General features: G+C 45.2%; 1 protein-coding gene across 3 annotated transcripts in view; it reads right to left on the bottom strand.

Annotated features, from left to right (window-relative positions):
- Positions 1 to 681: 681 nt before the first annotated feature.
- Positions 682 to 14,439, bottom strand: part of luc7l (LUC7-like (S. cerevisiae)) — a 17,845-nt gene continuing 4,087 nt past the window's right edge. For all 3 annotated transcript variants that reach the window (XM_030769090.1, XM_030769092.1, XM_030769091.1), the window contains exons 3-10: positions 14,435 to 14,439; positions 14,004 to 14,114; positions 13,752 to 13,895; positions 12,546 to 12,722; positions 12,270 to 12,358; positions 12,151 to 12,180; positions 11,903 to 12,064; positions 682 to 1,253 (exon numbers count right to left, since the gene is read on the bottom strand). The exon at positions 14,435 to 14,439 is cut by the window's right edge and continues 94 nt beyond it. In XM_030769090.1, the coding sequence (XP_030624950.1) occupies positions 1,130 to 1,253; positions 11,903 to 12,064; positions 12,151 to 12,180; positions 12,270 to 12,358; positions 12,546 to 12,722; positions 13,752 to 13,895; positions 14,004 to 14,114; positions 14,435 to 14,439 (842 nt within the window). In that variant the 3' untranslated portion in view covers positions 682 to 1,129. The remainder of the gene's footprint in view (positions 1,254 to 11,902; positions 12,065 to 12,150; positions 12,181 to 12,269; positions 12,359 to 12,545; positions 12,723 to 13,751; positions 13,896 to 14,003; positions 14,115 to 14,434) is intronic.

The raw sequence follows: 14,439 nt of genomic DNA, 5'->3' as shown, positions 1-14,439 counted from the left end.
CGTTTTGACAGATGCTGAGAAGAGCTGTGTAAAGGTGAAACATGAAGGCATATATCCCTATATTCATATACTGCTACACTGTCTCTCTGCGCACCACTCAGAAATGTTGCATCTTAGAACTCTGCCCAAGACCAAGCATGCTGGTGTTTGTGTATTCTATGACGTCAGCATTTACGTGTTTACAGTAGTATTTTTGTGTTTTACTGTGGTTTGAGAACAATAGCTGCATTTGTATAGAACACACTATATTCCTATAAACTAGAACTAGGTATTTAAGCTCTCAGATAAATGTTCCCACAAAACATCTCTTAACTTTGAAAAAAGCAAAGACACTATAAAGATAAAATTGAACTGACATCTGTGTATTAGCAGACAAAACCATTAACACACTCCATTCACAAAACCATTTAATTTGAATGCAGAACATGTAACATAACTGTTTATAAAAGAACATACAAATGTTTTAATCATAAAGAATTTAAGCTATTAGGGTTGAATTTTATACCATTCATTTACATTAACTCTAGAGTTTAGCTACTGGGTGCATGGGTAAGCCTTACACTGTACTGAAGCTAGAATGTACAGGTGGAATTAAAGCTCATCACAGATCAGTGATGAGTGAGGGAAAAAGAGCAACTTTATTCTCTCTCTCTCTCTCTCACACACACACACACACACACACACACACACACACACAGAATATCTCCAGAACCAGAGCCTGCCCCAAACCCCCTACAAACCAACACAAAAAGATCAAAAAGAAAAAGATGAAAACAAAGTCACCTCTGTTGACAGAAACTTTACAAGGCGCCGTCAAATTTAGAAAGACTTACTGTTCCACACACATACATGCACAAGGAGAAGATGTCAAAAGCAATTTGTCTAGAGACTACAAAGCCCATGAGGCAACAGGGCACAACTTTGAGACCTAATTCATAAATATAGGGTGGGGAGAAGGGACGTCAGGATGTGGTGGACGGTTATGCAGGGATGGAGTGTGTGTGTGTGTGTGTGTGTGTGTGTGTGTGTGTGTGAGATGGGCTGAACAGGGAGAGAATTTCACAATCACAGCACTGCAAAAGCGTTGCCGCGGTAACGGCACTGGTTGCTGGGGTGAACAGTGGGGCGGTCAGATCTCTCCGACCTCTCTGTCATCTGTGCGACGCGCGTCTGTCCGTCCGTTCACACCGTCCTGCCGTCTTTCGGATGAGCCGCGCCGCCGGGAACGCTCACGGGACCGATCACGTGACGACCTGACACACACACATCAAATAGTTAAGCATATGCAATGTGTGTATGGAAGTGAATATAAAGGCTTGTGAATGTGAGGACCTGACACACACACATCAAATAGTTAAGCATATGCAATGTGTGTATGGAAGTGAATATACAGGCTTGTGAATGTGAGGACCTGACACACACACATCAAATAGCTTAGCATATGCAATGTGTGTATGGAAGTGAATATAAAGGCTTGTGAATGTGAGGACCTGACACACACACATCAAATAGTTTAGCATATGCAATGTGTGTATGGAAGTGAATATAAAGGCTTGTGAATGTGAGGACCTGACACACACACATCAAATAGTTAAGCATATGCAATGTGTGTATGGAAGTGAATATAAAGGCTTGTGAATGTGAGGACCTGACACACACACATCAAATAGTTAAGCATATGCAATGTGTGTATGGAAGTGAATATAAAGGCTTGTGAATGTGCTTTGTGTGAATTTACATTTAGTCATTTTGCAGACACTTTTACCCAAAGCGACTTCCAGTGCAGACAGAGAACAAGAGCAAGCCAATGACCAGGGAGGAGTTGACTGTGGCATCAGGCTGTGTCCACATGATGCCGTCAGAGTGTGTTTTACATAATAACCCTATGGAATAGACCGTGTTTTCTAAAACGTCCTGAGTGTTTTGTTCTCTTACGGTCGTCATACAGAGGCCGTTTGGACCCTAGGAGTTTCTGCTAAGTGTTTGTGTTAGCTAACATTGTCAGGGCAACAAAAGACACTCTGAACTGCTTTTTGGAACAAACACTGCCAGCCTTTTTTTCTACCTGAGAAAATGCCCTGGCCAGCGTTTATCAAAAAATTAAAAAAAAAAAAAAGATGCTACATGTGAACACAGCCTAAGTGCTATTGCTAAGTTCATTATCAGATCAGATACACATGCAAGTAAATGTGTGTGTTTGTGTATATGCATGTACAGTATGTATGTATTTATGTATGTGTGTGTGTCTGTACTTGTGTGAGGGTTTGTGCACATGTTTGTGTGTGCGCGTGTTTACTTGTGAGTGTTCTCAGCTGTGTGTGTAATATATATGTGTAATATATATGTGTGTGTGGTGTGTGTGTGTAATATGTGTAATATATGTGCGTGTGTGTGAGGTGTGTGTAATGTGTGTGTGTGGAATGTGTAATATATATATGTGTGTGTGTGTGTGTGAGTGTTCTCGGCTGTGTGTGTGTGTGTGTGCGTGTGGTATGTGTGTGTGTGTGTGTTTACTTGTGTGAGTGATCTCAGCTGTGTGTGTGTGTTTACTTGTGTGAGTGTTCTCGGCTGTGTGTATGTGTGTGCGTTTACTTGTGTGAGTGTTCTCGGCTGTGTGTGTGTGTGCGTTTACTTGTGTGAGTGTTCTCGGCTGCGTGAGTGTGTGTGTGTTTTTACTTGTGTGAGTGTTCTCGGCTGTGTGTATGTGTGTGTTTTTACTTGTGTGAGTGTTCTCGGCTGTGTGTGTGTGTGTGTGTGTGTGTGCGTGTGCGTTTACTTGTGTGAGTGTTCTCGGCTGCGTGAGTGTGTGTGTGTGTTTACTTGTGTGAGTGTTCTCGGCTGTGTGTGTGTGTGTATGTGGTGTGTGTTTACTTGTGTGAGTGTTCTCGGCTGTGTGTGTGTGTGTGTGTGTGTGTGTGTGTGGTGTGTGTTTACTTGTGTGAGTGTTCTCGGCTGTGTGTGTGTGTGTGTGTGTGTGTGTGTGTGTGTTTACTTGTGTGAGTGTTCTCGGCTGTGTGTGTGTGTGTGTGTGTGTGTGTGTATGTGGTGTGTGTTTACTTGTGTGAGTGTTCTCGGCTGTGTGTGTGTGTGTGTGTGTGTGTGTGTGTATGTGGTGTGTGTTTACTTGTGTGAGTGTTCTCGGCTGTGTGTGTGTGTGTGTGTGTATGTGGTGTGTGTTTACTTGTGTGAGTGTTCTCGGCTGTGTGTGTGTGTGTGTGTATGTGGTGTGTGTTTACTTGTGTGAGTGTTCTCGGCTGTGTGTGTGTGTGTGTGTGTGTGTGTGTGTAGGTTCCTGTGCGACTCTGCAGCTGCCCTACGCGTGAACTGCCTAATTTAAATACCAACGCCTAATTTAAAACCAAATTAAATCTGGGATTAAGGTACGTGAAACTTTCACTATGGCAAATGCTCAGCCTGTTCAGTGTGTCGAGTGCAGGATGTTTAGCCATTCTTCCTCCGTCATTAATAATAGCTCTGTTTGTGCTAAATGTGCATTAGTTAGCTCCCTGACGGAGAAGATTGTAGCATTAGAGATGCGCATCCAGATGCTAGAGAGGCTTAGTGAGAGTGAGAATAGCCTAGTTCCTGTAAAAGAACATCTGGATGGCTCAGGAAGAGTTAGCAGCTCTCCGACTCCGGCACTAGAGCCCTCACAGCGGGGCGAATGGGTGACGACTCGGCGGCATAAGTGCAAAGCCAAAGCTAACGCTAAGGCTAGCCCACGAGAGACGCACCACTCCCCGCTTCACGTGTCAAACAGGTTTGCCCTCCTCAGTGAAACACCCGCTGAGAAACCTGAAAGAGCTCTGGTTATAGGAGATTCCATTCTACGGCACGTGAAATTAGCTAGACCTTTAGGGGCACCAGCAGCCTTAGTTAGCTGTATACCGGGAGCCAGGGCGCCGGACATAGCAAGTAATCTTAAAGTGTTAAGTAAGCACAGGTTTTCTAAGATAGTTTTTCATGTAGGAGCTAACGATATACGCCTTCGTCAATCAGAAGTTACTAAAAGTAATATCGTAGAGGTGTGTAAATTAGCGAAGGCGATGTCCGATGCAGTAATATGCTCTGGCCCCATCCCAATCCGGCGAGGCGATGTAGTTTACAGCAGGTTATGGTCGCTGAACTGCTGGATGTCCAGGTGGTGCTCTGACAACAATGTGGGCTTTATAGACAATTGGAATAGTTTTGAGGGCAAGGCTGGCCTCTTAGGGCGAGACGGTGTCCATCCCACTCGGGAAGGTGCTGCTCTCATTTCTTGTAACATAGCGCATAGTCTCAGAACAGTTAATCCGTGACAATCCAGAGCCAAGGCCAGGGAGCAGGCAAAAAGGCTAAACCGACCGTCTGCTAGCTGCACAGAGTCGTCACCCAGGTTAAACTATATTGAGACTGTGTCTGTTCCCCGACCTATACGAAAATGTAGAAATACTCAGAGAATTTGTTCTAGTAATCTAATTAACATAGATTTAAATCATACTGAATGTACCGCCAGCACCTTCGATCTAAAACTAGGACTGTTAAATATTAGATCTCTTACTCCTAAAGCGCTCATTGTCAATGAAATTATTACTGATCAGGAGTTTAATGTACTGTGTTTAACAGAAACGTGGATCAAACCAAATGAGTACGTCGCATTAAATGAAGCTAGTCCTCCCGGATACAGTTATATACACCAGCCTCGTGTAACTAGCAGAGGAGGAGGCGTTGCAGTTATTTATAATGATAGCCTAGGCATCATACAAAAACCTCTACATAAATTCAATGCGTTTGAAGTTCTTTATACAAACATAACATATGTAGCCACAAAAAATACCCAGTCTATCACACTAATTATTATCTATAGACCGCCTGGGCCGTACTCTGAATTCCTCTGTGAATTTGCAGATTTTATCTCAAACCTTGTTATTTCTTTAGACAAAGCTCTAATTGTCGGAGACTTTAACATTCATTTTGATAACCCACAGGACCCTCTGAGAACAGCGTTCGTGTCCATTCTAGATTCAGTAGGGATTAATCAGACGGTCATAGGGCCCACTCATAATGGTGGCCACACCCTCGATCTTATACTAACACTCGGACTAAATGTAGGAAGTATAGTCACATTTCCACAATCTGAAGCTATCTCAGATCATTATCTTATCTCATTCAAAATATTTCTTAGTAATAATATATGCAGCTCGCCACGCTATCATAATAAACGTACGTTTACGCCAGCTACTACGCAGAACTTTATCAATAATCTCCCAGAGTTATCAACTTTGACTGGAACAATGTCACACCCCACAGAACTTGATCAGGCAACTGAATCTTTAGAGTTAACATTCCGCAACACCTTAGATAATGTGGCCCCACTTAAAAGGAAAATAATCAGAGAGAAAAAACTAGCTCCCTGGTATAATGAGCACACACGCGCCTTAAAACTTACCACTCGAAAATTAGAACGTAAATGGCGCCAAACTAAATTGGTAGTATTCCAGTTAGCATGGAAGGAGAGCCTCCTGAGCTATAGAAAAGCTCTTAGTGCCGCTAGATCAATGTATCTCTCCACCCTAATAGAAGACAACAAAAATAATCCTAGATTTTTATTTAATATCGTATCAAAACTAACTGGGAATAAAAGCACCTCGGAAACAGGCACACCATCAATGTTCAGTGGCGACGCATTTATGAATTTTTTCAATAGCAAAATTGAAAATATCAGGCAAACAATCCAGGCTATAAATTTTCAGCCAGATAATTTGATCACTAACACTGTAGATAACAATATAACTATATCAGATCAGCGATTAGAATGTTTTACTCCCCTTCAGGCGACCGAATTGACCTCACTAATTTCTTCATCAAAATCACCAACTTGTGTACTAGATCCCTTACCTACACGTTTCCTTAAGCAGATACTGCCAGTAGTCATCAAACCGCTTTTAAAAATAATCAATTCCTCCCTTAGTACTGGCTATGTACCTAAATCTTTTAAACTAGCAGTTATCAAACCCCTAATTAAAAAACCTGACCTTGACCCCTGTTCATTGACCAACTACAGGCCAATATCTAACCTCCCCTTTATTTCCAAGATCCTAGAAAGGGCTGTAGCACAGCAGTTATGCTCATACTTACATAAGAATAACATCCATGAACTGTATCAGTCAGGATTTAGGCCTCATCACAGCACAGAGACAGCACTGGTTAAAGTTGCAAATGACCTCTTACTGGCCTCTGATCAGGGTTGTGTCTCCTTGCTTGTGCTACTTGACCTCAGTGCAGCCTTTGACACCATTGATCATACCATTCTCCTTGATAGACTAGAAAATGTTGTTGGAGTTAAGGGAACGGCCCTCTTATGGCTTAGGTCCTACTTAACTGATCGTTATCAGTTTGTTGATGTAAATGGTGAGTCCTCTGCACATACTGAGGTAAAGTTCGGAGTCCCGCAAGGTTCTGTTTTAGGCCCACTGCTTTTCTCTTTATATATGCTACCTCTAGGTAATGTTATTCGTAAACACGGTATTAGCTTCCACTGCTATGCTGATGACACACAGTTGTATGTCTCAGCGAAGCCAGACGAGAGACACCAACTTAACAAAATTGAGGAATGTCTAAAGGATATTAGGCACTGGATGCTTACGAATTTCCTCTCACTCAACACTGAAAAAACAGAAGTACTTGTACTAGGATCACATGCAGCTAGGAGTAAGCTTTCCGACCACATAGTTACTCTGGATGGCCTTTCTCTTTCATTAGGTGCAGCAGTAAAAGATCTTGGTGTAATTATTGACCCCAGTCTTTCATTTGAAGCTCATGTAGATAATATTACCAGGATAGCCTTCTTTCATCTTAGAAATATTAACAAGATAAGAAATGCATTGTCATTTCAAGATGCTGAAAAATTGGTTCATGCTTTCATTACCTCTAGATTAGACTACTGTAATGCCTTACTGTCTGGATGCTCTACTAGGTGTATAAATAAGCTACAGTTAGTTCAGAATGCAGCAGCCAGAGTTCTTACTAGAACCAAAAAATATGATCACATCACCCCTATCTTATCCACACTGCACTGGCTCCCAGTCAAATCTCGTATTGATTATAAAATCTTACTATTAACATATAGAGCATTAAATGGTCTTGCGCCACAGTACCTGCGCGAACTCCTGGTCTTTTATGATCCACCACGCCTACTTAGATCAAAAGGTGCAGGCTATTTGTTGGTACCTCGAGTTATGATGGCTACAGCAGGGGGCAGAGCCTTCTCTTACAGAGCCCCACAGTTATGGAATAGCCTCCCAATTAATGTTCGAGACTCAGACACAGTCTCTATGTTTAAGTCAAGGCTGAAAACTTATCTGTTTAGCCAAGCCTTTTGCTAATAGCTCTTTACTAGGCAAAGGAGCAGATCTGGAGGGTTCTCGGGCATAGATTGTTTGGTGAACTGGGATGTTTGGATGCTGTCGCCCCCCCACTTTAACATGTTCACTCAGGTTTGTTGACTGTGGAGTGGGTGGCCGCCTTGTGTCCCAGAGTGCCATCATGTCCATATTACCTTCTAGCTCTCCCTTTTAGCTATGCTGTACTAGTTAGTCTTGCTGGAGTCCCTGCCTGCACTCGGCACACGATGTATATTTACCTCAACCATTATGTGGAAATGAACATCTAACAATGTGCCTCTCTCTCTCTCTCTCTCTCTCTCTCTCCCTCTCTCTCTCTCTCTCTCTCTCTCTCTCTCTCTCTGTCGAGCCACACATGCTACTCCTGAGACACCAGTGATCCTGACTCCTCCCGCCCTGTGGACTGATCCATCCTGGTGTCATCATCTTCCATCCCCCGTCAGCCTCCTGTCTACATCACCATCCCCTTTGTTCATGCCCCAATTTATTTTCAGCTGTAACTGCCCACGTGGTCGGCACCTATTGCACACCTGTCTGACCAAGGAGGGGTCTCCTCTCTCTGTGGTCCTCCTCAAGATTTCTCCCATTTTCCCATTTCCCTCTTGGGTTTTTGGGGAGTTTTTTCTTGCCCGCCATGAGGATTAAGTCAGGGGGTGCCGTCATATTTTGATTTGACTGTTGTGGCCTGTAAAGCCCCTTGAGACTGTAAACAGTGATATTGGGCTCTAAATAAACTTGAACTTGAACTTGAACTTATGTGGTGTGTGTTTACTTGTGTGAGTGTTCTCGGCTGTGTGTGTGTGTGTGTGTGTGTGTGTGTGTGTGTATGTGGTGTGTGTTTACTTGTGTGAGTGTTCTCGGCTGTGTGTGTGTGTGTGTGTGTGTGTGTGTATGTGGTGTGTGTTTACTTGTGTGAGTGTTCTCGGCTGTGTGTGTGTGTGTGTGTGTGTGTGTGTGTGTGTGTGGTGTGTGTTTACTTGTGTGAGTGTTCTCGGCTGTGTGTGTGTGTGTGTGTGTGTGTGTGTATGTGGTGTGTGTTTACTTGTGTGAGTGTTCTCGGCTGTGTGTGTGTGTGTGTGTGTATGTGGTGTGTGTTTACTTGTGTGAGTGTTCTCGGCTGTGTGTGTGTGTGTGTGTGTGTGTGTGTATGTGGTGTGTGTTTACTTGTGTGAGTGTTCTCGGCTGTGTGTGTGTGTGTGTGTGTGTGTATGTGGTGTGTGTTTACTTGTGTGAGTGTTCTCGGCTGTGTGTGTGTGTGTGTGTGTGTGTATGTGGTGTGTGTTTACTTGTGTGAGTGTTCTCGGCTGTGTGTGTGTGTGTGTGTATGTGGTGTGTGTTTACTTGTGTGAGTGTTCTCGGCTGTGTGTGTGTGTGTGTGTATGTGGTGTGTGTTTACTTGTGTGAGTGTTCTCGGCTGTGTGTGTGTGTGTGTGTATGTGGTGTGTGTTTACTTGTGTGAGTGTTCTCGGCTGTGTGTGTGTGTGTGTGTATGTGGTGTGTGTTTACTTGTGTGAGTGTTCTCGGCTGTGTGTGTGTGTGTGTGTGTATGTGGTGTGTGTTTACTTGTGTGAGTGTTCTCGGCTGTGTGTGTGTGTGTGTGTGTGTGTGTGTGTGTGTGTGTATGTGGTGTGTGTTTACTTGTGTGAGTGTTCTCGGCTGTGTGTGTGTGTGTGTGTGTGTGTGTGTGGTGTGTGTTTACTTGTGTGAGTGTTCTCGGCTGTGTGTGTGTGTGTGTGTGTGTGTGTGTGTATGTGGTGTGTGTTTACTTGTGTGAGTGTTCTCGGCTGTGTGTGTGTGTGTGTGTGTGTGTGTGTGTATGTGGTGTGTGTTTACTTGTGTGAGTGTTCTCGGCTGTGTGTGTGTGTGTGTGTGTGTGTGTGTGTGTGTGTATGTGGTGCGTGTTTACTTGTGTGAGTGTTCTCGGCTGTGTGTGTGTGTGTGTGTGTGTGTGTGTGTATGTGGTGCGTGTTTACTTGTGTGAGTGTTCTCGGCTGTGTGTGTGTGTGTGTGTGTGTGTGTGTGTGTATGTGGTGCGTGTTTACTTGTGTGAGTGTTCTCGGCTGTGTGTGTGTGTGTGTGTGTGTGTGTGTGTGTGTATGTGGTGCGTGTTTACTTGTGTGAGTGTTCTCGGCTGTGTGTGTGTGTGTGTGTGTGTGTGTGTGTGTGTATGTGGTGCGTGTTTACTTGTGTGAGTGTTCTCGGCTGTGTGTGTGTGTGTGTGTGTGTGTGTGTGTGTGTGTGTGTGTGTATGTGGTGTGTGTTTACTTGTGTGAGTGTTCTCGGCTGTGTGTGTGTGTGTGTGTGTGTGTATGTGGTGTGTGTTTACTTGTGTGAGTGTTCTCGGCTGTGTGTGTGTGTGTGTGTGTGTGTGTATGTGGTGTGTGTTTACTTGTGTGAGTGTTCTCGGCTGTGTGTGTGTGTGTGTGTGTGTGTATGTGGTGTGTGTTTACTTGTGTGAGTGTTCTCGGCTGTGTGTGTGTGTGTGGTGTGTGTTTACTTGTGTGAGTGTTCTCGGCTGTGTGTGTGTGTGTGTGTGTGTGGTGTGTGTTTACTTGTGTGAGTGTTCTCGGCTGTGTGTGTGTGTGTGTGTGTGGTGTGTGTTTACTTGTGTGAGTGTTCTCGGCTGTGTGTGTGTGTGTGTGTGTGTATGTGGTGTGTGTTTACTTGTGTGAGTGTTCTCGGCTGTGTGTGTGTGTGTGTGTGTATGTGGTGTGTGTTTACTTGTGTGAGTGTTCTCGGCTGTGTGTGTGTGTGTGTGTGTGTGTGTGTGTGTATGTGGTGTGTGTTTACTTGTGTGAGTGTTCTCGGCTGTGTGTGTGTGTGTGTGTGTGTGTGTGTATGTGGTGTGTGTTTACTTGTGTGAGTGTTCTCGGCTGTGTGTGTGTGTATGTGGTGTGTGTTTACTTGTGTGAGTGTTCTCGGCTGTGTGTGTGTGTGTGTGTGTGTATGTGGTGTGTGTTTACTTGTGTGAGTGTTCTCGGCTGTGTGTGTGTGTGTGTGTGTGTGTATGTGGTGTGTGTTTACTTGTGTGAGTGTTCTCGGCTGTGTGTGTGTGTGTGTGTGTGTGTGTGTGGTGTGTGTTTACTTGTGTGAGTGTTCTCGGCTGTGTGTGTGTGTGTGTGTGTGTGTGTGTGTGTGTGGTGTGTGTTTACTTGTGTGAGTGTTCTCGGCTGTGTGTGTGTGTGTGTGTATGTGGTGTGTGTTTACTTGTGTGAGTGTTCTCGGCTGTGTGTGTGTGTGTGTGTGTGTGTATGTGGTGTGTGTTTACTTGTGTGAGTGTTCTCGGCTGTGTGTGTGTGTGTGTGTGTGTGTATGTGGTGTGTGTTTACTTGTGTGAGTGTTCTCGGCTGTGTGTGTGTGTGTGTGTATGTGGTGTGTGTTTACTTGTGTGAGTGTTCTCGGCTGTGTGTGTGTGTGTGTGTGTGTGTGTATGTGGTGTGTGTTTACTTGTGTGAGTGTTCTCGGCTGTGTGTGTGTGTGTATGTGGTGTGTGTTTACTTGTGTGAGTGTTCTCGGCTGTGTGTGTGTGTGTGTGTGGTGTGTGTTTACTTGTGTGAGTGTTCTCGGCTGTGTGTGTGTGTGTGTGTGTATGTGGTGTGTGTTTACTTGTGTGAGTGTTCTCGGCTGTGTGTGTGTGTGTGTGTGTGGTGTGTGTTTACTTGTGTGAGTGTTCTCGGCTGTGTGTGTGTGTGTGTATGTGGTGTGTGTTTACTTGTGTGAGTGTTCTCGGCTGTGTGTGTGTGTGTGTGTGTGTATGTGGTGTGTGTTTACTTGTGTGAGTGTTCTCGGCTGTGTGTGTGTGTGTGTGTGTATGTGGTGTGTGTTTACTTGTGTGAGTGTTCTCGGCTGTGTGTGTGTGTGTGTGTGTGTGTGTGTGGTGTGTGTTTACTTGTGTGAGTGTTCTCGGCTGTGTGTGTGTGTGTGTGTGTGGTGTGTGTTTACTTGTGTGAGTGTTCTCGGCTGTGTGTGTGTGTGTGTGTGTGTGTGTGTATGTGGTGTGTGTTTACTTGTGTGAGTGTTCTCGGCTGTGTGTGTGTGTGTGTGTGTGTATGTGGTGTGTGTTTACTTGTGTGAGTGTTCTCGGCTGTGTGTGTGTGTGTGTGTGTGTATGTGGTGTGTGTTTACTTGTGTGAGTGTTCTCGGCTGTGTGTGTGTGAGTGTGTTTTTACTTGTGTGAGTGTTCTTGGCTGTGTGTATGTGTGTGTGTGTGTGTATGTGGTGTGTTTTTACTTGTGTGAGTGTTCTCGGCTGCGTGAGTGTGTGTGTGTTTTTACTTGTGTGAGTGTTCTCGGCTGTGTGTGTGTGTGTGTGTTTTTACTTGTGTGAGTGTTCTCGGCTGTGTGTGTGTGTGTTTTTACTTGTGTGAGTGTTCTCGGCTGTGTGTGTGTGTGTGTTTTTACTTGTGTGAGTGTTCTCGGCTGCGTGTGTGTGTGTGTTTTTACTTGTGTGAGTGTTCTCGGCTGTGTGTGTGTGTTTTTACTTGTGTGAGTGTTCTCGGCTGTGTGTGTGTGTGTTTTTACTTGTGTGAGTGTTCTCGGCTATGTCTGTGACTCTTGCTGCGGGAGCGAGATCTGGAGCGGGAGCGGTGGCGTCTGCGTCTCTCTCTGGAGCGTGACCGGGAACGCCGCTTATCCCGAGAGACGGAGCGTGAACGCCGCCTGTGCCTTTCCCGAGAGCGAGACCTGGAAAACACAAGCACACACACAGTCAGAGTGGTTGCGCTCTGTGTGTGTGTGTATTTGAGTGTGTGTGTGTGTGTGTTACTGACCTCCTGCGTTCTCGGCTGCGAGACCTAGTCCTGATGGGGAAAAAAAAAAAAACATGGCATTGTTAGACTCACACTCATACACTCAGGTCCTCACACACACCAACACCTTTCCATCTGACCTCCTCCTCATCCGCTCCTCCCTCTCTCTCTCCTCTCGTCTCCTCAGTCTCTCCTGGTTCCTTCTCTCCTGTTTGTCCAGCACTGTCTTCTGCTCAGGGCACAGAGAACACACACACATTCAACTCACCTTCCGCTGTAAGTAAGGACGCAAATAAATATAAATAAATAAATAAATAAATAAATATTCGTCTATCTGTCCCGGAAACAAATGTGTAGAAGTATATCCACAGATCTACATGGCTTAAATAGTTTAAAAGGACTCTAATATTAGCTACCTTCAGCTGCTCAAGTTTCTCTCTGATCTGGATGAAGCCGAGATGCAATTTCCCGCCAAAGTGGTCAGCGAGACGACGGTCGTTGTCATGGAGACCCAGGTATGCTGAGCACACCTCACACACACGCAACTTCTGCTGCTGGAAACTGGATGCAGGCATTGAGTTCCTGTATTCTTCCTTCAGAGAGAAAGACAGCGGCGGAGAGGGTAAAGAACACGTCAACATCACTCCCACAGACATCAGACAAACCACATATCATATACCGTGTCCTGTCCCTCACCGTGTCCTGTCCCACACCGTGTCCTGTCCCTCACCGTGTCCTGTCAAATACCATATCCTGTCCCTCACCGTGTCCTGTCCCTCACCGTGTCCTGTCCCATACCGTGTCCTGTCCCATACCGTGTCCTGTCAAATACCATATCCTGTCCCTCACCGTGTCCTGTCCCATACCATATCCTGTCCCTCACCGTGTTCTGTCCCATACCATATCCTGTCCCTCACCGTGTCCTGTCCCATACTGTATCCTGTCCCATACCATATCCTGTCCCATACCATAGTCGTTTCTCAATATGGAGTACGTCAAATATGGACTCCCGTTCTTGGGAGTTGGGACTCGCAAGTTCAACGCGGGAGTCTGGACCCCCGATGACGTGGGAGGATGCAGTATGCTCAAACTGCATTTGAAACAGCAGAGTTCTGCTGGCTAGAGCTGGAGAGCTCGGCCCGTGAGTAGATGTCACATCTCTGAACATTTAGGACTCTCAAGGGGGTGCTACCGACCCATATTCCAATTCTGAAATATTAATTTCTCGCCTGAAAAATCTTATAAACTACATTTGGTGACAGAACAACAGTCATAAAGCGAAATTTACAGTTATGTGGTAGCTCGTCTGCCGCCATTGCGGCCACTTTTGTGAAATTCGGGTGAAATGCATTCTGGGAAAATTGACTCCCCAAGTCCACACAAGTCACCTCCTGATGCATCCTTGATAAAACCCACGAATCGAGAACACATCCAGGTATTTGATCTGTTCTTGGCTAGATGCGAACTTTGAACTGGAACAGTACTCAGGCCGTGACTGATGACGTTTCACAAGTCCACGAGAACGCAAGTACAGAGAAGAAGGCATATTGAGAAATGGCTCATAACGTATATCACTTCCACAGATTTAAGATTCACCATAAAAACAGAGACTGATCTCTGACCTCTGCATCTTTCTTCCTGCTGCGGACTTTTTCCACCTCCTGAAGAACTTTCTGGGCTTCGTCCACGTTGCCATCAGCGCCCAGCTGCTCTGCCTTGGCCAACAACTTCCCAATCTCTTCATTCAGCTCGTGCACTTTCTCCGCCTGACACACACACAAACACACACACACACAGCGCTTATTTCCTCATTTCTCTCACACGCATTCTGAGGTAAATACATACACAGTCTTCGGACACACACACACACATACCTTAGCTGCAACCTCAGCACTGATCTCCTCCTGAGTCTCTGCCAGCCGTTTCTTGGCCAGTTCAGTCCTACGGTCACAGTCAGCAATAAACGACTCCAAATGATCCACTGCCTACACACGCGCGCGCACACACACACACACACACACACAGAGAGAGAGAGAGAGAGAGTCAGCAAGTAACAACTCCTGATGATCCACCTCTTAAACACACACACTTATCCACATACACACAAACAAATAGAATTAACAAATGCAATTACCGGACACAAGCACAATTAACACAGTGATCTAATGATGGCAACAGCCACATTCCCAATCAAATACGCACAAACAGGGCCATCAAAACTCGGCTGCAGGAAAACCAGTCACAAATACCCTCACAGAGTCCAAACACACACACACACACACACACCCCCGACAGTGACACTTACGTCCA

The sequence above is a fragment of the Chanos chanos genome, chromosome 3 (assembly GCF_902362185.1).
Source record: "Chanos chanos chromosome 3, fChaCha1.1, whole genome shotgun sequence".
NCBI lineage: Eukaryota > Metazoa > Chordata > Actinopteri > Gonorynchiformes > Chanidae > Chanos > Chanos chanos.
This window is presented reverse-complemented; position numbering and strand designations above follow the sequence as displayed.